Genomic DNA, 25,454 nt, shown 5'->3' with positions numbered 1-25,454 from the left:
ATTAGTGGTAGGATGGGAATAAAACACAGACCTACTAGAGCATGGACTTGAGGATATGGGGAGGGGGAAGGGTAAGCTGTGACGATGTGAGAGAGTGGCAGGGACATATACACACTACCAAATGTAAATTAGATAGCTAGTGGGAAGCTGCAGCATAGCACAGGGAGTTCACCTCTGTGCTTTGTGACCACCTAGAGGGGTGGGATAGGGAGGGTGGGAGGGAGGGTGACACAAGAGGGAAGAGTTATGGGAACATATGTATATGTATAACTGATTCACTTTGTTGTAAAGGAGAAACTAACACACTATTGTAAAACAGTTATACTCAAATAAAGATGTTAAAAAAAATAATAAAATAAAATAAAATAAAAATAAAAATAAAAAAATAAATAAAAATAAAATAAAATATCTACCAGGGACTTCCCTAGTGGTGCAAAAAAAAAAAAAAAAAACTACAATGAGGCATCACATCACACCAGTCAGGATGGCCATCATTAAAATATCTACAAAAAATAAATGCTGGAGAGGGTGTGGAGAAAAGGGAACCCTCCTACACTGTTGGTGGGAATGTAAATCGATACAGCCACTATGAAGAACAGTATGGACGTTCCTTAAAAAACTAAAAGTAGAACTACTATACGACCCAGCAATCCCACTACTGGGCATATACCCTGAAAAAACCATAATTCAAAAACTGTCATGTACCACAATGTTCACTGCACCTCTATTTACAATAGCTAGGACATGGAAGCAATCTAACTGTCCACTGCCAGATGAATGGATAAAGAAGATGTGGCAATATATTCAATGGGATATTACTCAGCCATAGAAAGAAATGAAATTGAGTTATTTGTAGTGAGGTGAATGGGCCTAGAGTCTGTCGTACCGAGTGAAGCAAGTCAGAAAGTTTAAAACAAATACCATATGCTAACACATATATGTGGAATCTAAAAAGAAATGGTTCTGAAGAACCTAGGGGCAGGACAGGAGTAAAGGCACCGACATAAAGCATGGACTTGAGGACATGGGGAAAGGCAAGGGTAAGCTGTGACAAAGTGAGAGGGTGACATGGACATATATACACTACCAAATGTAAAATAGATAGCTAGTGGGAAGCAGCCACATAGCACAGGAAGATCAGCTTGGTGCTTTATGACCACCTAGAGGGGTTAGATAGGGCGGGTGGGAGACAGATGCAAGAGGGAGGAGATATGGGTTTATAGGTAAATGTATAGCTGACTTACTATGTTATAAAGCAGAAACTAACACACCTTGTAAAGCAATTATACTCCAATCAAGATGTTAAAAAAAAACAACTATATACTTGGAAAGTAACATTGAAAAGCTATTTTCACTCTGTTTAATTAAATCACTGCCTTTAGCTACTCTTCCAATGACAGCTAAAAAGGAACTATTAAAAGTGACAATTGTTGTCCAGTATCTGTCACAAAATAATTTGTGTACCATTCAGAGTGACAACCATGTTCATGAGATATGATTTTACATACATTTTTGCAAAATATTAAAATTATGCTATATTAAATCTTTGGTATTTTATCATCTAAAAGTTTAAGCAATGCTTACTGGAATGTGAAAATAAATATATGGTATAATGAAAAGGATTGAATGTTGTATATTCTTGCTAACCATTGTAAAGAATAAAATTAATTTATATCTCAGTACACTCCTCACAACAGCTAGAGAGCAGATATGCAACAAGTTGAGTTGTCTTTGGAAGTTTCAATCTTTGTTATGTTAGCACTAGAGCAATGTGGAGGGTCTGGCCTTTCTTGGATGTCAGAAGACAGTAATACCAGCAGCATTTATGCACCAATGATGTGCATACATCTGCAAATGCCAATCTCTGTCTTTACAGTGGACTTCATGGCATCATTTTTATTTAAAAGGAACAAGATATCTTGAGGGTCCTCCATATCTTGCTCATGCTTAATAACAGACTTAAAAGATTACCATATTTTCACAGAGGGGCTTATATTGAACTTTTGGAATCTCTATTGCTGGTATGAAGTAACTTCACTGAATGTTCCATGGAGTCAGCATGAAAGTCTGGAAAGTTCAGCCTTGAGTCCCAAACACTTAGTAGGGGCTCCAGTACAAAGTTTTGAATAATTGAATTAGTGAACTGATGTGTTTCCAAATGAGATATATGAATGACAGAGCATTCCAGATAAACAGAACAGCTGTGAAGAACACTGGTGTCACTGGTATATGAAACTCTGCTGCAAGAAGATATGCGAAAAGAGAGTTGGAGACCCTCCAAAGAGCTGTCTCTTCCATGTGCTTTATGGACCGGCAGCTGTAAGAAGTAAACAGTGCTCAGATGTTTGTGCTTGGCCACCTGCTCTTCTCCCTCTGCAAGCTTTCCTTGAATTCCTTTTGTTCACTTTTATGGTTTTATCTGCTTTTTTTTTTTTTTTTTTTTTTTTTTTTGCGGTACGCGGGCCTCTCACTGCTGTGGCCTCTCCCGCTGCGGAGCACAGGCTCCGGACGCGCAAGCTCAGTGGCCATGGCTCACGGGCCCAGCCGCTCCACGGCATGTGGGATCTTCCCGGACCGGGGTACGAACCCGTGTCCCCTGCATCGGCAGGCGGACTCTCAACCACTGCGCCACCAGGGAAGCCCTATCTGCTATTTTTATATTTAATATTCCCAAACATGTTTTTTATTCATATTATTACTTTAAGCCACAGACTCCCTAATATAAATCTGCCTGCTGTACATATCTAGCCAGAGGTTTATTCCCACAAGAGTATTGAGCAGAGTTCTCTCCTGTAATAACCTAAATGGGAAAAAAGTTTGAAAAAGAATAGATACATGTATATGCATAACTGAATGACTTTGCTGTACACCTGAAACTAACACAACATTGTTAATCAACTATACTCCAATATAAAAAAAAATTTAAAAATAGAGTTCAAATCTACATGTCCAAAATGGAAATTTGTATGTTACTGTTTGTATCAGACTCTCAGAGGCTCCACTTTAGAACTTCTGAGCCTCACCCCTTCTAGAGACTTGGGTCAGTCCGTCTAGCCTTAGGTGGTGCTCAGCAGGGTATTCCTTCCTCCCCTGGAGGACTGTTCTGAGAGGCAGTCATTTATGTGGCCTCTAGGAGAGACCAGTGAGACTGAACCCTCAATCCCATTTATTGTCGGGCAGTCTCTGGCTCCAGAGCACTTCCTCTTGTAAGCTCTACGTCACTCTCCTCTTTTCTCTCTTCTGATCCGTGGGGTTACAGGGCACAGGAGGAGCCCAGGCTGACACACCATCAACATCTGCATCTCCTCTGGTGATACTTGCTGATGCCCTCTACTGTACCCTGATACTTCGGCAAAACCTTAGGAGTCGTTCTTGCCTTCTTTTCTTCGTAATCTGCTTGACACAGTAGCTATATCTAGCTGTTGTTCCTTCTAAATAAAAGATGTGTCCATCTATTTTTGCCAACAATGACTTGTATCAGGCACTCACTTTTCCTTAGATTATTGAAAAAGCTTCCTACCTGGTCTTCCTTAGTCTCATATCTTGAATTTTAGGCTCCAAACAACATACAGGGATCCAGCTGATCCACCTAAAAGCAGGTCTGAACTTGCGGCCCGCAGTTCCAAACCCTCCATCTACCAAACCTTCCTCATCTCATTAGAGCTTACATTTGAAGCTGGTCTCTCATGACTTTCTGCCTCGAATTTTTGCTCCAAAACCACAAACAAGCCATTAAAAAATGTTTGTCTCTTTATCTAGAATACTTTCCCCTCTTCTTCTGCTAAACTCTCACTTCAGAAGCAAGATCAGGCATGCTTCCCTTTATAAATCATACCCATCCTTTCCCAAGCTGGGGTAGATGCCTTTCTTCCATGCAACATAAAATTCCTTATGCATTTATATATTCATCAGGAGAATGACTCTTGGTTTTGTTTTGTTGTAACCCAGTGCCCTTATGGAATATGATATTCACCCACAGCAGGAATGTCCTTAGTATGGGAAGCCTCTACCTCTCCCCAACATTTGAAATATGCTTTAGACTCTGAAGGAGGGAGACCAGGTAAAGTGATTCTGAGATGCCGACTCTGACTGGATTTGGGTATTTTCCCATCCCTCCACCCCTTTCTCCTGAAAATGCACCAGACTATGCTTACCAAGGGGCAGAAGGGGCCTGTTTTGTACATCTTTATATCTCAATACCTAGAAAAGAACCCAACCATCAGTTAAAAGGTCATTACCTATTTACTGGATAGATGAATGAATGAATGAATATTACAGGTGTAAAGCTCAGGCACATCTGTGGTCAGACCCAGCTGGAGCCAAATAGTATTCTTAGAAACTTGACTCAAAAACTTGATTTTCTATAGTCTCATAATAAGCACACAGGATTTTCTGAGGTTACCAGTTATGTATAGTTGCTGAGTGGGCAGCCACATTGCCAGAGTCTGCAAAAAAGGGACCTGATCATGGTAATCAGAGAGTTTCTTGAAAGGCCTGAAGAGACTGTCCACCACACCTGGCAGCAACTGCTGCAGCTGAGTATCTTCTCTGGAATTAAGGGCCAGTGCAGTGTCTCTCTGACTGGGACTCAGCCCAGCTGTGGTGACTCTGTGTGACTAAGCCACATCCTGTACCTACACTAAATGACTTTCCCTGTGTCTGCTGATGTCTTTCCATCAATCACAACCACTCTTATGGCACCAAGGAAGTATTTATATAGTAATCATCACTTTTATGATAATTGTCTGTCAATGCTTCCTCCCACTAAGATACTGTGACTTCCTTAATGACAGGATCTCTTTCTTTATTTATCTCAATATCCATAGCATAGCAGGAGTTAAAAACATTGTAAAATCAAGGAAACTGTAGGATGGAGGGATGGTAAGACAGAGCTGAAGGGATACACTAGAACCAGATGAGCAAGGATGTCTAAGGCTAAGCAGAAACACTCTGGCACTCTGGTGGGTTAAAGATTTAGCAGCCTTTCTTAGTTTGTATAATCTTCATTGCTATAACCAAGTAACCATGAACTTTCAGTGACCTAAAAACCATTCATTTTTCTTGCTTAGGGGTATAATGCTAGTCTTCCAATTCAGCGGGATTAGGGGGCAAGATTTCTCCATACACTGACTCAGGACCTTTGGATCCTTCCATCCTGTGACTCCCCATTAGCTAGTGACTTGGAGGCTTCTGCATCCAGCCAGAAGGCGAGGGGAGAGAGAAAGTGCAGAAAAATCTGGCCTCCTTCATATGCTTTAGTCAGTAAGTGACATAATTCATTTCTCTTCCAATTCTATTGATGAGAATGAGTTCTGGGGCACCACCTATATAAGCTACAGGCAAACTTTTTCTGTAAAGAGGTAGATAGTAAATGTTTTAAGCTGTTTTTAAGGCCATACATCTCTGTCATGCCTACTCAGCTTTATGGTTATAGCCTGAAAGCAGCCATAGATAATATGTAAATAATTGGGTGTGGCTCTGTTCCAGTACAACTTTATTTATGGGCACTGAAATTTGAATTTTATTTAATTTATAAGGGACACAGAACATTATTTATTTTTTTTCCAACTATTTAAAACTGTAAAAAGCCTTCTTTGTTCTTGGGCCTTGTGAGGATAGGTAGGTGGTGGGTGAGCTTAGCCTGTGGCTGCAGTTTGCTGAATTTGGACCCAGAGGTAAGGTGTCTGGATAAGGTCATCTCTCTCTCAGCAACTGCCTTTAGTCCAAGCTGGCTGACAGCTAGTGAGGTTCCGTTAGTCTGTGCCTCTGGTTACTTAACTGTCCATATGTGACCCTTTATCCCATATAGCACATGCCCAGCCCCTTCCCAGTCTCATCCAGCTACTACATCCAGCTCAAAGTCAAGGGTTTCTGGGTGATGTCCAGTCCTTCCCGTTAGATCGGGCTGTGGCTCCTTACAGACTCAAAAACAATCCCTGCTCTTAATTTGAACAGATGCAGCAGGGAGAGGACAATGGCACTGGATGTCCCCTCAGAAGGCGAGGGGTGGGAATGCACAGAGATGATGCAAAACAGGAAGTTATCCCCAGTGACACCTCTGCCTCAGCCCTGTAGAGAGTTATTTCTTCCATTAGACTTATTCCCTGTCCATGGTGCCTGGACTTCCTCCTTGGTCATGTCTGAACTGGGCTCTGGGCAGTATGTGTCCCTTAGTGAAGGCAGGTCTTTCACACAATGTCTCATGCTGGTAAAACTTTGGGCGCCCTAGAGACATTTTATATTTTCAGGGTGTTTTTGGATCCAGGTTTGTGGTTTCTTGGCCGTATACTTTCATTAACATTGAGAAAGCACTGTTCTATTTGTATCTGGCCTGGCCTGTGTTAATAACAACCTGTAATGTTCTTTCCTTGTCTAATTCTCAAGCTGGTTTTATTTTTTTGTTTTCTTCTCTTCTTATATCTTTATCTCTCAACTTAATGACAGCTGCCTTGAGGTCATCTGAACAGCATGCTTGAAGGAGATAGAACATCCTCTGAATTGATCTTTGCTGCATGGCTCAGTTCTTACATGTCGCTGATAGATCTTAATAAGCCTGTGTTGCTCTCAGCATTATATATTCTTAATTCTTTTTGGGGGGAGTGGTTACAGAAACAGTCAGCTTTCTAAACTCTAGAAGCTTCAATCATATGTTAGATCCTTAAAGTTCTCTTCATCTAGTAAGTGATAATAAATGCACTTTCTGAACATCACAGGCCAGAGATCACTTTACTTCAGCTCACATCCATGGATAAGAATTAGCTCCATAATCCCACTCAGATGTAAGAAGGGGAGTGGGTGGGTTGTGGAGAGAATTGAACAAATGTGTTCTTGGCTGTGCAACTATTTCTGTGGGGTAGTTCTCTATTATGGAGGCAGTGAATGAACTGTTTTGTTGCAAAGCCAGTAGAGAATTTAACTGAAAGTAATGAGTAATTCTGAAAGTAATGGTAAGCACTTGGAAGACTGCCATCAATTAATAACAAAAGTAGAAATTGAAAATATGTCCAAAGTGTAGTGCAGTGTATAGAAGCTTGAGGGCCCTGAGGTATATGACATTCACAGGCTCATCACTGTTTGGAACATAGGAGATAATTTTTGCAGAGCCATTATTAAGAAATAGTTTTTTCAGAGCCATGAACACTACCATGGGTACTATTATTCATAATAATAAAACATGTTATATATTATCAGACCCTCAAATAATACCATTTGAAAAAAGGTTCCTTTCAATTTCTACCAGATATAATTATATTTGTATAAGTAAAAGCTATCTATATCCATTCCATTGCAAAACTAAAAATAGCTTCCTTTTCTTGAATGTTTCATTTCCCAAGTATTAAAATAGACTTTAAAATATAAATATTGATATCTTTCAATTGTCAAGGAAAGCATACAATGCACAGAGATTTGAATGAAACAGGAATAGAACATTGGGAAGTTTCTACAATGCAGAGAAATGAAAATATATTCAGTTAAAAAACCTTATGCAAAGTGAAAAAGTTAAATTCAAATAGAAATGAACCCAATTTATAGTTTAACAAAAACCTAAACATTTCTTGTTTGTATTCTGCTCTTAGGTGTCTTTACATCTATTTCTTCTTATTTATTTTAGTATATTATTTTATTCATTTTGTACTGGGAAAAATAGTTAAAAAAATAAAGTTAGCATGTTTGAACTTCTCATGGAAATCATTATTCTTCTTAGATGACTATTCTCCTAGTTGATTGGAAATGTGGTCAAATAAACTTATGTGAAGATGGCTAATCATAAGAGTTACCAAAATGGAAGCACTTCCCATGTCCAGGCAATGTGCTAGGTGCATTGCTTCTATACAATGTCATTCAGTCCTCATGTCAACCATTATTATCATCCTTATTTACAGGTAAGGAAACTGAAATACAGAGGTTAAGTAATTTTGCTAAGGTTATTTTTATAGAAAGCAGTAGAGCTGAACTTTGAAACTTGGTATATCTGACATTAACTTTTCTGCCACAGAAATACACCAACTTGAGTCAAACTCACTTTTCATAAAACCATCTAGTTAACTAGCAATTAAAAGTTTCTCTAGTATCCATCTGTGTAACTCAGCAGAGTCAATCCTTATGGAGTTGCAGCATATTAACCATGTTTTGTGATCAAATCTGTGTAATAAGAAAAAAATATATTTTTACTTACTTTTAGGGAAAGAATTGCATTTATTTGTGAAATATGACAGAACATTTATTTCCAAAAATATAGGACTGAGACATAGTGCAGAAGTAAATAAAAATATGACATAATGAAAGTTAATTGCTCTTCTTACTATGGTAGGAAACTTTTAAATTGAGTTTCTAGAGTGTGAGGGGTTAAGGATTCCTAGAATAATAAGATGAGGACATATTCTACGGAGGGCACACAACTTAGAATAAGGTTGGGACTGAGGCCCAGAGCAGATCTTAAGAAATACCTGTGGGAATGATCAAGGGATTTCTAAAACCAAAGATGGATAATATTCACTGTTTCATATTTTTGCCTTGTTATGCTGTTCTCTGAAATACTTGACCCCTTTTTTCCTAACTTCCACCCCCCTAATTTTGTGTTAGCTTTCCTTTGGAAAAATCTAGGAAAAAGGATAATGTTGAGTTTTAATATGAGGAAGAACAAAGGAGAAACAACAATTACAATGAAAACAATAGCTAATAATGATAAGTGCCTTCTAGGTATTTGACACTATTCTAAGAATTTTTTTTTAAATATATATTTAATCATGCATCTCTTACAGCAACACTGTGTGGCCAACATTCTCGACACCATCACCACATAAAAATGAAGGAAACACTAAGTCACACAGATAATATGGCACAAAACCATCTAAGGCATGGTTCTAGAGTTACTGTTCTCACCTTCCCACTTGCCTGCTCTGAGATTTAGAATCAGAGTACAAGTGATATCAGGGTGTCACTTCACTTGAGGAATGTAAGTAAAGAGAGTGTGACAAAAGCTATGCTTTTAAACATAAGTACCCTAGTGATCATGGGGAGAACAGAATTTACACATTCATGGGGATCAAGTCATTTTTAGATACATTAAAGGAAATTATGATTTCACAATGGTCACTTCATTCCTGATATTTGAGGAATTGTAAGAAATATAAATATCTACACAAATACGCAATTAAGTACCTTAGATGGTAATAAAGCTTAGATTGTTAAAATACTTTAATTATCCACTTACTAGCTCTATTCTAATGTATCTTTAGACACAATTGCATGTCTAGTCATTGGATAACTCATGTGTCTATTCTTTTTTCCCATATGTACTCTTAAAAAACCTCTACTCAAACAGATTAAAGCTACCTTGCCATTCTCGAATCAAAAGAATCCTGAAATATGTGATCAAATCCATTACAGAATTCTAGAGGATAAATCACTTAAACATATTGTGAAGGAAACTGAATATATCAGATATATCACAAAATATAAGAAATAATAAAAATTTCAGTTATAGGTATAAGAACTATACACTTTATAAATTTTATTTATTATTAAGACCCTGGGATTATCTAGTTTGGATTTGGAGAATCCAGAAATTAAAAAAACTTATTTCTAAGCATATATATGTATCTTTTTATTCCCAAATTCCCATATATTTACAAAATTAAAAACAAGAACAAACAAAAAATCTTTGACATATGGGAGCAAGTCTAGCTGTCTGAGAAAATACAAATATTTTCCAAGTACGTAGTAGATCATCCCTGTACTTTCCCTGAATAACTGTAGAATTTGATTAAAATACAGCTAAAACATTTTCCACAGTATGACTTTATGAAGCAAAGCTTCCACTACAACATTAAATGATTTTAAATCTTAAATCTTAAATGATTAAAATACTTGATATAGTTGATATCATCTTTAAAAATTTTTAATATATAGTCCATATAAATCTACATATTTAACATAAATTTCAATAAATGGTGTTGGGAACCTGGATGTCTACATGCAAAAGAATGAAATTGAACCATTATCTTACACCATAAACAAAAACCAACTTAAAATTGATTAAAGAATTAACTGTAAGACCTGAAACTGTAAAACTCCTAAAAGGGTTTTACATAAGGAAAAACTCCTTGACATTGGCCCTTGGAAATGATATTTTGGATATGATACCAAAAACTCAAGCAACAAAAACAGCAATAAACAAAATGAACTACATTAAAAAAAAAACAAAAAACAAAAAACAAAAAAAAACCCTTCTGCACAGCAAGGGAAACAATTAACAAAAGGAAAAGGCAACATATATTGGGAGAAAATATGTATAAACCATATAACTGATAAAGGGTTAATATCTTAAATATATAAGAAACTCATACAACTCAATAGCAAAAATGGCTAATAATCTGATTTAAAAAATGGGCAAAAGACCCAAGTAGATATTTTTCCAAAGACGATACACAAATGGTCAACAAGCATGTGGAAACTTGCTCAACATCACTATTCATAAGGAAATGCAAATCAAATACACAATGAGATACTACCTCACATCTATTAGGGAGCTTATTACCACAACAATAAAAGATGACAAGTTTGGAGGAGGATTTGAAGAAATGGGAGACCTGTATACTGTTGGTGGGATTGTAATTGGCACAGCCATTATGGAAAATAATATAGAGATTCCTCAAAATACTAAAAATAGAATTACCATATGATCTGACAATCCCTTTCCTGGGCATATACCCAAAGGAAATGAAATGAGTATCTCAAAGAGATATTTGCACCCCAATGCTCATTGAAGTAATAACCAATATGTGGAAACAACCCGATGTCTGTCAATGGATGAATGAATAAAGAAATTTTCATTGGTATGTATAATTGATTGGAATATTTTTCAGTCTTTAAAAGGAAGGAGTCCTTCCATTATGGCAACATGCAAAAAAGTGGAGGACAGTATGGTAAGTGAAATGAGCTAGCATCAAAAAGAATAAAATACCTAGGAACAAACCTACCTAAGGAGACAAAAGAGCTGTACTCCAAAAGCTACAAGATGCTGATGAGGGAAATTGAAGATGACACAGATGGAAAGATATACTGTATTCTTGGATTGGAAGAATCAATATTGTCAAAAAGACCACATTACCCAAGACAGTATACAGATTCAATGCAGTCCTTATCATTATTACCAATGGCATTTTTCACAAACTAGAACAAAAAAAAAAAAATGTAAAATTTGTATGGAAACACAAAAGACCCCAAATAACTAAAACAATCCTGAGAAAAAAGAATGGAGCTAGAGGAGTCAGGCTCCCTGACTTCAGACTGTACTACAAAGCTACAGGAATCAAAACAGTATGGTACTGGCACAACAACAGAAATACAGATCAATGGAACAGGATAGGAAGGCCAGAAATAAAGCCACACACTTATGGTCAATTTCTATAACAAAGGAGGTAAGACTATATGATGGAGAAAAAATCTCTTCAATAAGTCGTGCTGGGAAAATTGGACAGCTACATGTAAAGAAATGAAATTAGACAATTCTCTAACACCATAAATAAAATAAACTCGAAGTAGATCTGAGTGAAGTAAGTCAGACACAGAAAGACAAATATGATATGATATCGCTTATATGTGGAATCTAAAAAAGGGTATGAATGAACTTATCTACAAAACAGATGTAGAAAATAAACTTATGGCTATCAGGGGATGGGGAAGAGATAAATTGGGAGATTGGGATTGACATATACACAATACTATATATAAAACAGATAACTAATAAGAATCTGCTGTACAGCACAGGGAACTCTGTTCAATACTTTGTAATGTCCTATATGGGAAAGAATCTAAAAAAAGAGTGGATATATGTATATGTAAAACTGATTCACTTTGCTGTACACCTGAAACTGATACAACATTGTAAATCAAATATATTCCAGAAAAAAATATTAAAAAAAAATCTAAGTGTAAGACTGGATACTTTAAAACTCCTAGAGGAAAATACAGGCAGAACACACTTTGACATAAATTACAGCAATATGTTTTTGAATTTTTAAATTAGGAGTTTGGGATTAACATATACACACTACTATATATAAAATAGATGAACAACAAAGACCTACTGTATAGCAGAGGGACCTATATTCAATATCTTTTAATAACCTCTAATGGAAAAGAATTTGAAATAGGTTTTATATATATAATATATATTACAATATATACATATAACTGAATCACTTTGCTGTATACCTGAAATTAATACAACACTGTAAATTGACTGTATTTCAATAAAAAATGGTTAAAAATAAGTTATTCTCAGAAAGAAAACTATTACATGACCTCACTTATAAGTGAAATCTAAAGAAGTCAAATACACAGAAGTAGAGTGTGGAACAGTGGTTACTAGGGGTAGGTAAGTGTCAGAAGTGGGGAGATGTTGGCTAAAGGGTACAAAGCTGCGGTTATGTAGGATGAATAAGTCTAGAGATTTAGTGTACAAAATGATGACAATTGTTAATAAAAACTGGAGAAAATTGCAACTTATATCATTTCATTTTAGATCTTATATTATTATTATTAATTTATTTATTTTTTTTGCAGTACACAGGCCTCTCACTGTTGTGGCCTCTCCCATTGCAGAGCACAGGCTCTGGACGTGCAGGCTCAGCGGCCATGGCTCACAGGCCCAGCCACTCCATGGCATGTGAGATCTTCCCAGACCAGGGCACGAACCCGTGTCCCCTGCATTGGCAGTCGGATTCTCAACCACTGCACCACCAGGGAAACCCATTATTATGTTTTTGAAGGTAATAAATGATCAACCTTTGGATTCCCATTTCTGAGTAATCAAATTTTTCTTTTAGATTTTATTTTGAATGTTCATACTCTCTACTTAAAAATGATGGTGGAGGGTTCTTAAAAAAATAAATGACATTTTACATATTACTTATGATGTTAAAACTCTATGCCTTAATCTTTTACTAATAAAACATTTAAATCAAATATTTATTTAATATTAGGGCATTTAGATTGGCACCACAAATTTATAACAGCATGCTATGTACTATATAATTTACTCCTTTTTGAAAAGCCAATAATATTCATTTTAATAATACTAGTGACCTGTTGAGATGATCTGTAAAAAAACAGTTAAAAAGTAGAAATTGATCTCTGGTGCTTTCAGCCTTTTGTTTCTGAATCATTGCCTTTGACTTGAATACTTCTTACCAGTCTCATAACATACACCTTCAGAAATAGTAATTATTTAAAGACAGCACAAATAAAACTTAATCCAGACTACTTAATCATATATGGAGACATTTGAGAATGCGTAATAAAGGGTAAGATGGCTGTTTGGATATAATGCAGCTTTAAAAGTGCACAAAAATGGTATGTTGCCATAGTTATCATTTTTTCTCACTCAATATGTTATAAGATCTATCCATATTGAAACATATAGGTGAATTTCATTATTTTCAGCTGGCTTGTATTTCGTCATGTTTACCATCTTTTTAAACATCCATTTCCCTGCTTTCCAATGTTTTATTATTTCTAATAAGGCTCATCAGAGTGTCACTGGATCACATCAGGGTGCCTCTCTAGGGGAGAAAACTGGAGGAGGAATAACTGATTTAGCTGTTCTTGACATCATACTACATTGGTACCTGATCCCTGAGCCTGAATGGAAACTCAGATAAGACATAAGCCAGTACATGGTGAAAAGTTACTGCCTGAGGCATACACTATGTAGTTATTAAGAACACAGGTGAAGTAAATATAGGTTCTTATTAAAACAGACAGGAAATAGGGGCTTCCCTGGTGGCGCAGTGGTTAAGAATCAGCCTGCCAATGCAGGGGACACGGGTTCGAGCCATGGTCCGGGATGATCCCACATGCCCCGGAGCAACTAAACCGGTGTACCACAACTACTGAGCCTGTGCTCTAGAGCCTGTGCTCCACAAGAGAAGCTGTGGCAATGAAAAGCCTGCACACCACAAACAAGAGTAACACCCGCTCTCCCGCAACTAGAGAAAAGCTTGCTTGCAACTAGAGAAAAGCCTGCTTGCAGCACCCAACACAGCCAAAAATAAAATAAATAATAAATAAATAAATTTTAAAAAAGACAAAGCAATTTCTTCCATGTTTTAAAAAAAATAGACAGGAAATAATATAACAATCTAAAGGTGAACGGATTTGTTATATAAATAAATATAATTGTCAATTCTATCACTGGAAAAAACCTTGGTAGAAAAATTCAATCAAACAAAAAAACAAACAACAACAACAAAATAAACAAAACCCCAAATACCATAATAGGTGAATTGATTTTCTTGTCAGTGCTATGCTGAAATTTCCAGTTATTGCTGGATTTTCTTATATTACCAGTATAAAGATGATTGCTAAGAAAGAGGTGAGGAACTAGAACATACTCTTCTAAAATTTAAGTCTTTTGGTCAATTAAAAAATGCAGCAAGCAAGAGATCCACAAATTGTGGGGATATTCACTTTATGTGTGTAACACAGGAACTAGTATTAATTTTGGTTTTGGCTTCTCAATAGCAGCATCTCAGTGCTAAAATTAATATCAGATGCTAAGACTACAGTCCCTGTAAAAAATTCTGAATCACCCGGAGTCCTCTACTGTAGAAACAGCCATCTGTAGAGAAGACTTGTTGTAATAATCAGGTAAACAGAGTGCCATCAGGCATTTTAAAGGAAAGCAGCAGTTCTCATGGGAGACCCTATGGAGTCTAGGAGAACACAGTAATTTTTCATGTGGACTGCGAGGTTAAAATATTTTTAATAATGATACCAAGATGTTATTTGACTTTTTCACTGTGTTTACGTTTGCATTGGTGATCCAAGGACAATGGTGGAGAAAACTGCTGATGACTAAAAATACTAGTACCAAGTTATACTAACAGGTATAGTGTTCTCTACTAACAGTTTAAAAATCCAAATTTTACATGAGTGTACTTGAGGCAGTGACAAAATTATTATGTTATAAAATTATAATTTATAAGTATATGCCTTTTTACTAATGTGTGTGAAGCAAAGGGGAGTATGCATAAAGTATACTTCTCTGTGTGCTGAAGTGTGAAGGTTGCCTCCAGAAGAAGAAATTTGTGATTATTTGATGTGTGAGAGCAACTAGCTGCTTCTTTTCATGACAGATGATTTTACTTGAAATAATTAGTATTCAAACTATGGTTATGCAATCTTAGGTATTAGGTAGACATTTTCTCCAAAACAAAATGAGACTGTAACTTCAAGGAAAACAACTAACAGTATTCGTTGCCAATGATAAAAATTGAGATTTAAGGCAAATATTAGAATTTTGGAAAAATCTAAAATGCACCCTTTTGCACTTGACAGCTTTACAATACTTAAAGACACTGGTGAGATTGGAGGGGATATTCACAGATAAGATTTTTCAATATTTTATATTGATATGTGTTAACATTTGGATTACCTGATTAACTCAAGGAACCAATACTTTTCTGGACATAGTACAAAATTGTGCATGGGTAGAAGATTCATTCAAAATGCAAGATAAAACAATGGATTTTCATTTACAGAATATGAAAAGTTCACTGATTGGATTTTACATTTCACATTGCAACTAATGTTTAACAATCTATGACTTACCAAGTTTTGGTGTAATATCAAAGATGAGTATTCCTAGTTGCTTGAAAAGGCTACTTAAGTACCCCTATTATTTCCAAGTACATATCTAAGTGAAGACTGAATTTCTTCAGCTATTTCAACAGAACAGTTACTGGACAGACTGAATGCAGAAACATTTATCGAAATCCAGTATCTTCATTAAGCTAGACGTTAAAGATATTTGCAAAAAATGTGAAACCACCAATCTTCTCATTATTTTTATTTGTAGATTTGGTAAGTGTATTTAATTTTCATAAAAATATATTGAGGTTATTTATGTAGCAAATTTATCTTTTCATTTTATGAGTTAAATAATAAATATATTTAAAAATCTTCTGTTTTCATTTCTAGTATGGTAAATACTGATAAATAATTCTATGTAAAAAAGCTCTTTGCAGTCAAAATAATTTTTAACAGTGCAAAGACCAAAATGTATGAGAATCACTTGGTACAGTGAATCTAAAAGGAATTTCATAATAAAAATTTGTTTGAAGAAATAATCATAGTAGGATCACTGAATATTTTATACAGCACATTTTTGAGCATCTACTATTCCAGCCCCTGGGGAAGCAGGAGTGGAAGAGGCCTGTAGAGTCCATGCCTGCAAGGAGGTCAGGTCATAGTAAGGGAGCCATCAAGGAAACTTATGAGCAAATAAAAACTACATTCAAATAGTGGCATTTCTCATAAAGAACAAAAAACAAATTATGGAAATAAAGAGTGACTAGGAGACATTTATGGGAGGTCACTTCATTTGGGGAGGTCTAGGAAGGCCTCTCTGATGAGAACACAGATGTTGAGAAGCAGCCAGACTAGTGAAGAAGGGCTTGGGGAGATGATGAAGGGGCTTCTGGAGAAAGGACTAGAGGGCAACTTTCTGGAAATGGTGGAAAATCTGGCAAAGAAGACCAGTCTCACTGAACTTTAAACATAGAATACAGTCCAATTTTATCTTCTTTATAATTATGAGGGAAGGTTACTTTTCTGATTTTACAGAGAAGACTGAGGAATCAGAAAAATTTAAACCTTACTCAGTGTCATACAGCCAATAATTTAGAGAGTTAGGCTTTGAAAACTCTATTACAAACCAATCCAATATAATAGCTCTCTTGGGAGAGGTGGTCTTAAATAAAATAAAGTGGTGGTAGTAGTTGGTGAGAGGGACAGTGTAAATGTCCAGAGAAATTTTATAGTCTCCACTTGCTTTAACTCTAAACACAAGTAAAGTGCCTTTTATATGTTCACAGCTGTGTTGGATAACGTAGGGAAGGATGATATCATTTCATATCTGTTAAAGAACCAATATCGCAAAATGGAGGTCAAAAGACTGAAAGTCATTGGATGCAAACAAAATAGGTCCTCTAAGAAGAGAGAACAAGAAAAGACAAGGTTAAGAATTGCCTTGCAGATAGCTGAGATCATACAATTTTTGATTTTGTTTTATACTCATGTTTTTAAACATCTTTATTAGAGTATAATTGCTTTACAATGGTTTGTCAGTTTCTGCTTTATAGCAAAGTGAATCAGTTATACATATATGTATGTCCCCATATGTCTTCCCTCTTGCATCTCTCTCCCTCCCACCCTCCCTATCTCACCCCTCTAGGTGGTCACAAAGCACCGAGCTGATCTCCCTGTGCTATGTGGCTTTTGTACTCATTCTTAAAACAAAAGTTAAATGTGCCCCACTTTCACAAAACTAAAAAAGTAGTTTGCTTATCAAATTTCTAAATTAGCAGATTATTAAATAAATTATAGAAAGATTCTATCATTTTCAATGAATTTGCTACCTAGTGACTGTCCTTAATTCATTTAACTATAAGTTAACAGATCATAGTATTTCACACAGGTACAGAGCAAAGAATTTCAGAGTTAAATATTAGGAAATACTGCTAACTGCAAACCAATTAAAAATGGAGATAAACTTTCAACATAAATTAGGAATACATGGTAAAATATAAGGAGTTACTGGTGTTGGATTTATATTAAAATTTCTAGAACCTATTCAGTGTGAATTTGTAAGATATTAGGCTTTCATTTGATTAAAAACAAAACAAGCAAACAAAAATCACCCTGTCTACCATGGTATCATAGGTTCCACATAAATGTTTAAATGTATTAGCCAAAGAGGAAACAGTGAGGAATGAATTATGCTTTTACTTTCTGAAGTATTTCCTTAATTTTTGAATATACACAATTTCCCCCTACCCATGAAGGAAACATTTGACTATATTCAAATATGTAATGTTCTTATAGTTTTCTGTTTTTTTCTTAAAGCACTCTTCATTTTTATATGTTAATTTGAATATTTCATCAATATCTCCTCTACTACACTATAAACCCCTTAAGGACAGTTACTGTGTGACTGTTTATTCACCTTAGACCATAGTGAATAGTAGAATTTCAATATTTCAAAAAATTTTAGTAGAATATATCAGTGTGTTTCTTCTGTTGACAAACAGGCTTTTATGCTGTCCTGCTCCACCACCCTCTGCCCCACAAGTAGAGATTTCTGTATCCAGAAGCAGATTGTCTGAAAGGAATGTCATCAATAATGAAAATTTAAGCACAATGACAACTTTTTGAGAGTAATATTTTTATTTATTTATTTATTTATTTATTTATTTTTGTGTGTGTGTGTGGTACGCGGGCCTCTCACTGTTGTAGCCTCTCCCATTGCAGAGCGCAGGCTCCGGACGCACAGGCTCAGTGGCCATGGCTTACGGGCCCAGCCGCTCTGTGGCATGTGGGATCTTCCCGGACCGGGGCACGAACCCGTGTCCCCTGCATCGGCAGGCGGATTCTCAACCACTGCACCACCAGGGAAGCCCGAGAGTAATATTTTTAGAATTAAACACTACCCTAAACAATACACCACATACATGACTGTCAGTGTGCTTAAATTTGAAATGCTCTGAAACAGGATGTTTTCTGATCATATTTAACTGATCATTTGTTGGTAGACATGCTGAATCTTATACAGCACAAAGGAGAAACTCATTATAAATAAATGGTACAACTTAATTGGGATGTAGCTTAAAAATGCTATAGTCTGTAAAGAAAGTAGCATACAATGTAAAAGTGGAAGAGAAAGCAAAATGAAGAAAATATATTCTAGTCCTGATTAGATGATTTCAGATGGATATGTTACTTTTGGAGTGGTTATTTGAACAAGTAATTGAAAAATCATTAGTAGTGTCTTACCTGCAACTGTCAATGTTAAGTTTTTTCACTGCCTTGGATGGGATGAAAGATCCCCAGTTATTGATTTCTATAACTTCTATGCAGCCAGTAAAATTCACAACTGGTCCAGAAATCTGAGAGGGAGGAAGAGAAGGAGGGAGAAAGAGGAAGAGAGGCAGAGAGAGAAAGAGAGAGAGGGTAATTTATATTATTTCTACAATGTATTATTCTTGCTGCAAACTAGTCAGAAAGTACAATCAGATTGGGGGTCTGATTTGATTTATTCAATATATTGGTAGAAATTAATACAACATTTTCATAAATATCATTCTAAAAATTAATAGGAAAGATTACCACTGTAGTCAAAAATTACTTGGAATCTGTATCTTATTATGGTATGAATTACAGAAAGTCACTCATATGAATAAAGAAAACATTTTCATTATTTATTGGAACATAGGAGAAAAGCTGATACACTCATCTTATCCATCAAGAAGTTACACTTGTCCATCTTTTGCCTCTGTTCCTTGTACTTTTTCTTTTGACATTAGTTAACTCATCCCAACCACAGCTATGGAACATCAAGAAAAATTTCTCTTTCCAGGGGCAAAGGAAACACAGAATAAGCTACAAATATTTGTCACATCCTGTAGCCCTGATGCATTCTGCATGCCTTTTGTGTTCAGCTGTGTTGTTTATTCTTTTCAGGAATAACTTGTGCAAAAAAAGATATCCAGAAAGATTGCCAAAGAGCAAAAAGAGTAAATGACTTTGGAAAGCATTCATTTTGATGAATAAATATAGCCTCTTAAAAAGACATGACCTCTCATTGTATTCACTGTGAATATGCAGTATGACACCAGTAATTATATGTCTATATAAATTTACATTATGTTAAAAAAAGAAATTAGAAAAACTAAAAGGATTCAGTAGTTAGAAATGAGTATTTATTTCAGGTTCTGTCTTCTGTTTGTCAATATTATTAAAAATTCAAGCTAAGATGGAGCAAATCATGACCAGAGCAATCATTGAATTTAGACACTGAAAAATAAGTTGCCCTCCTTGATCTTTGAATTACTAATATACACTGTTCACATTCTCAAGACTTGGCTTCTCATTGAGTGTAACATCAGAAAGCAAGAAAAAGAAAGAAAACAAGAAATCAAGAAAGAAAGAAAGAGAAAGAAAAACATAGATGGGAGGAAGAAATGGAGGAAGGAAAGAAAGAGAAGAAATAAAAGAGAGAGAAAGAAAAAGAAAAGAAAGAAGGGAAGAGAAAGAAAGCAAGCTTTTGCCTTGTATAAACATTTTTTGGGTGAATGTATTTTATTTCATCTTGTAACTTGAGTCTTAGTTTTAAAACTCTTAAACGTTTTCTTCCTCTTTCTGATACAGGCTCAAATATACTGCAAATCCCCTCTCAAGTTAACACCCTGTCAAGTGTCAAAAATGACTGAATTAGAAAACAAAACAGTATTTCAAAAAGAAGTCAGCTGATAACAAGGAAAATAGAAACATTTGGCTCTTACGTACTGCAGAAGGGAAAATATTCATTTGTATTTGTTAGCTTAAAGTTTTATGGACCTCATGAATGGTTTTGTTTTCCAAATTTAATTTTTTATTTTTATCAAAATTTTTAACACCTTTATTGGAGTGTAATTGCTTTACAGTGATGTATTAGTTTCTGCTTTATAACAAAGTGAATCAGCTATACTTATTCATATATCCCCATATCCCCTCCCTCTTGTGTCTCCCTCCTACCCTCCTTATCCCATCCATCTAGGTGGTCACAAAGCACCGAGCTGATCTTCCTGTGCTATGTGGCTGCTTCCCACTAGCTATCTATTTTACATTTGGTAGTATATATAAGTCCATGCCACTCTCTCACTTTGTCCCAGCTTACCCTTCTCCCTCCCTGTATATTCAAGTCCATTCTCAACATCTGTGTCTTTATTCCTGTCTTGCCCCTAGGTTCTTCAGAACCTTTTTTTTTTTTAAATCCATATATATGTGTTAGCATATGGTATTTGTTTTTCTCTTCCTGACTTACTTCACTCTGTATGGCAGACTCTAGGTCCAATCACCTCACTACAAATAACTCAATTTTGTTTCTTTTTACGTCCGAGTAATATTCCATTGTATATATGTGCCACATCTTCTTTATCCATTCCTCTGTCGATGGACACTTAGGTTGCTTCCATGTCCTGGCTATTGTAAATAGAGCTGCAATGAACATTGTGGTACATGACTCTTTGTGTGTGTGTGTGTGTGTGTGTGTGTGTGTGTGTGTGTGTGTGTGTGTGGTATGTGGGCCTCTCACTGTTGTGGCCTCTCCCATTGTAGAGCACAGGCTCTGGATGCGCAGGCTCAGCGGCCATGGCTTACTGGCCCAGCCGCTCCGCGGCATGTGGGATCTTCCCAGCCCAGGACGCGAACCCGCATCCCCTGCATCAGCAGGCGGATTCTCAACAACTGCGCCACCAGGGAAGCCCCATGACTCTTTTTGAATTATGGTTTTCTCAGGGTATATGCCCAGTAGTGGGATTGCTGGGTTGTATCATAGTTCTATTTTTAGTTTTTTAAAGAACCTCCATACTCTTCTCCATAGTGGCTGTATCAATTTACATTTCCACCAACAGTGTAAGAGGGTTCCCTTTTCTCCACACCCTCTCCAGCATTTATTGTTTGTAGATTTTTTGATGATGGTCATTCTGACCAGTGTGAGATGATATCACATTGTAGTTTTTTTTTTTTTTTTTTTTTTTTTTTTTTCCGGTATGCGGGCCTCTCACTGTTGTGGCCTCTCCCGTTGCGGAGCACAGGCTCCGGACGCGCAGGCCTAGCGGCCATGGCTCACGGGCTTAGTTGCTCCGCAGCATGTGGGATCTTCCCGGACCAGGGCACGAACCCGTGTCCCCTGCATTGGCAGGCGGATTCTCAACCACTGCGCCACCAGGGAAGCCCTCTCATTGTAGTTTTGATTTACATTTCTCTAATGATTTATGATGTTGAGCATTCTTTCATGTGTTTGTTGGCAATCTGTATATCTTCTTTGGAGAAATGTTTATTTAGGTCCTCTGCCTATTTTTGGATAGGGTTGTTTGTTTTTTTGTGAAATTGAGCTGCAGGAGCTGCTTGTATATTTTGGAGATTAATCCTTTGTCACTTGCTTCATTTGTTAATACTTTCTCCCATTCAGAGCATTGTCTTTTGGTCTTGTTTATGGTTTCCTTTGCTGTGCAAAAGCTTTTAAGTTTCATTAGGTCCCATTTGTTTATTTTTGTTTTTATTTCCATTTCTGTAGGAGGTTGGTCAAAAAGCATCTTGCTGTGATTTATGTCATAGAGTGTTCTGCCTATGTTTTCCAATAAGAGTTTGATAATATCTGATAATAATATCTTACATTTAGGTCTTTAATCCATTTTGAGTTTATTTTTGTGTATGGTGTTAGGAAGTGTTCTGGTTTCATACTTTTACATGTAGTTGTCCAGTTTTCCCAGCACCACTTACTGAAGAGGCTGTCTTTGCTCCATGGTATATTCCTGCCTCCCTTATCAAAGATAAGGTGACCATGTGTGCATGGGTTTATCTCCGGGATTCCTATCCTGTTTCATTGATCTATATTTCTGTTTTTGTGCCAGTACCATATTGTCTTGATTACTGTAGCTCTGTAGTATAATCTGAAGGCAGGGAACCTGAATCCTCTAGCTCCGTTTTTCTTTCTCAAGATTGCTTTGGCTATTTGGGGTCTTTTACATTTCCATACAAATTGTGAAATCTTTGTTTCTAGTTCTGTGAAAAATGCCAGTAGTAATTTGATAGGGATTGCATTGAATCTGTAGATTGCTTTGGGTAGTATAGTCGTTTTCACAATGTTGTTTCTTCCAATGCAAGAACATGGTATATCTCTCCATTTATTTGTATCATCTTTAATTTCTTTCATCAGTGTCTTATAATTTTCTGCATACAGGTGTTTTGCCTCCTTAGGTAGGTGTATTCCTAGATATTTTATTCTTTTTGATGCAATGGTAAATGGGAGCGTTTTCTTAATTTCACTTTCAGATTTTTCATCATTAGTGTATAAGAATGCCAGAGATTTCTCTCCATAAATTTTGTATCCTGCTACTTTACCAAATTCATTGATTAACTTTAGTAGTTTTCTGGTAGCATCTTTAGGATTTTCTAGGTATAATATCATGTCATCTGCAAATAGTGACAGCTTTACTTCTTCTTTTCTGATTTGTATTCCTTTTATTTCTTTTTCTTCTCTAATTGCTTTGCCTAAAATGTCCAAAATATGTTGAATAATAGTGGTGAGAGTGAGCAACCTTGTCTTGTTCCTGATCTTAGTGGAAATGGTTTCAGTTTTTCACCATTGAGGACGATGTTGGCTGTGGGTTTGTCATATATAGCCTTTATTATGTTGGGGATAGTTCTCTCTATGACTACTTTCTGCAGGTTTTATATCATAAATGGGTGTTGAATTTTGTTGAAAGCTTTCCCTGCATCGATTGAGAGGATCATATGGTTTTTCTCCTTCAGTTTGTTAATATGGTGTATCATATTGATTAATTTGCATATATTGAAGAATCCTTGCAACCCTGGGATAAATCCCACTTGCTCATGATGTATAATGACTTTTAATGTGTTGTTGGATTCTGTTTGCTAGTATTTTCTTGAGGGTTTCTGCGTATATGTTCATCAGTGATATCGGCCTGTAGTTTTCTTTCTTTGTGACATCTCTGTCTGGTTTTGGCATCAGGGTAATGGTTGCCTTGTAAATGAGTTTGGGAACATTCTTCCCTCTTCTATATTTTGGAAGAGTTTGAGAAGAACAGGTGTTAGCTCTTCTATAAATGTTTGAGAGAATTCTCCTGTGAAGCCCTGTGGTCCTGAGCTTTTGTCTGTTGGAAGAATTTAAATCACAGTTTCAATTTCAGTGCTTGTGACTGGTCTGTTCATGTTTTCTATTTCTTCCTGGTTCAGTCTCGGAAGGTTGTGCCTTTCTAAGCATTTGTCCATTTCTTCCAGGTTGTCCGTTTTATTGGCATAGAGTTGCTTGTAGTAATCTCTCATGATCCTTTGCATTTCTATAGTGTCAGTTGTTACTTCTCTTCTTCGTTTCTAATTCTATTGATTTGAGTATTCTCCCTTTTTTTCTTGACAAGTCTGGCTAATGGTTTATCAATTTTTTTAATCTTCTCAAAGAACGAGCTTTTAGTTTTATTGATCTTTGTTATCATTTCCTTCATTTCTTTTTCATTTATTTCTAATCTGATCTTTATGATTTCTTTCCTTCTGCTAACTTTGGGGTTTTTTTTTTTGTTGTTCTTCTTTCGCTAATTGCTTTAGGTGTAAGGTTGTTTATTTGAGATGTTTCTTGTGTCTTGAGGTAGGACTGTATTGCTATAAACTTCCCCCTTAGAACTGCTTTTGCTGCATCCCATAGGTTTTGGGTCAGTGTGTCTTCATTGTCATTTGTTTCTAGGTTTTTCTTTTCCTCTTTGATTTCTTTAGTGAACTCTTGGTTATTAAGTAGTGTATTGTTTAGACTCCATGTGCTTATATTTTTTACAGATTTTTTCATGTAATTGATATCTAGTCTCATAGCATTGTGGTCAGAAAAGATACTTGATACAATTTCAATTTTATTAAATGTACCAAGGCTTGATTTGTGACCCAAGATATGTTATATCCTGGAGGATATTCCCTGAGCACTTGAAAAGAATGTGTATTCTGTTGTTTTTGCATGGAATATCCTATAAATATCAATTAAGTCCATCTTGTTTATTGTATCATTTAAAGCTTGTGTTTCCTTATTTATTTTCATTTTGGATGATCTGTCCATTGGTGAAAGTGGGGAGTTAAAGTCCCCTACTATGATTGTGTTACTGTTGATTTCCCCTTTTATGGCTGTTAGTATTTGCCTTATGTATTGAGGTGCTCCTATGTTGGGTGCATAAATATTTACAATTGTTATATTTTCTTTTTGGATCAATCAGTTGATCATTATGTAGTGTCCTTTGTCTCTTGTAATAGTCTTTATTTTAAAGTCTATTTTGTCTGATATGAGAATTGCTACTTCAGCTTTCTTCTGATTTCCATTTGCTTGGAATATCTTTTTCCATCCCCTCACTTTCAGTCTGTATGTGTCCCTAGGTCTGAAGTGGGTCTCTTGTAGACAACATATATAAGGGTCTTGTTTTTTTAAGCATTCAGACAGTCTGTGCCTTTTGGTTGGAGCATTTAATCCATTTACATTTAACGTTGTTATTGATATGTGTGTTCCTATTCCCATTTTCTTAATTGTTTTGGGTTTGTTACTGTGGGTCTTTCCTTTGTCTTAGGTTTCCTGCCTAGAGAAATTACTTTAGCATTTGTTGTAAAGCTGATTTGGTGGTGCTGAAATCTCTTAGCTTTTGCTTGTCTGTAAAGGTTTTAATTTCTCCATCAAATCTGAATGAGATCCTTTCTGGGTAGAGTAATCTTGGTGTATGTTTTCCTCCTTCATCACTTTAAATATGTCCTGCCACTCCCTTCTGGCTTGCAGACTTTCTGCTGAAAGATCAGCTGTTAACCTTATGGGGATTTCTTCTGTGTTATTGGTTGTTTTTCCCTTGTTGCTTTTAATATTT

The 25,454-nt window shown here is 36.1% G+C and overlaps 1 protein-coding gene across 1 annotated transcript in view; it reads right to left on the bottom strand.

Annotated features, from left to right (window-relative positions):
• Positions 1 to 25,454, bottom strand: part of EYS (eyes shut homolog) — a 1,724,957-nt gene that overhangs the window by 571,746 nt on the left and 1,127,757 nt on the right. The window contains exon 27 of the mRNA XM_059083021.1: positions 18,841 to 18,953. Coding sequence (XP_058939004.1) covers positions 18,841 to 18,953 — 113 coding nt within the window. The remainder of the gene's footprint in view (positions 1 to 18,840; positions 18,954 to 25,454) is intronic.

This window comes from Kogia breviceps, chromosome 13, assembly GCF_026419965.1.
Source record: "Kogia breviceps isolate mKogBre1 chromosome 13, mKogBre1 haplotype 1, whole genome shotgun sequence".
NCBI lineage: Eukaryota > Metazoa > Chordata > Mammalia > Artiodactyla > Physeteridae > Kogia > Kogia breviceps.
Note: the sequence above shows the minus strand (reverse complement) of the source record. Positions and strands in the feature narration are given on the sequence as shown.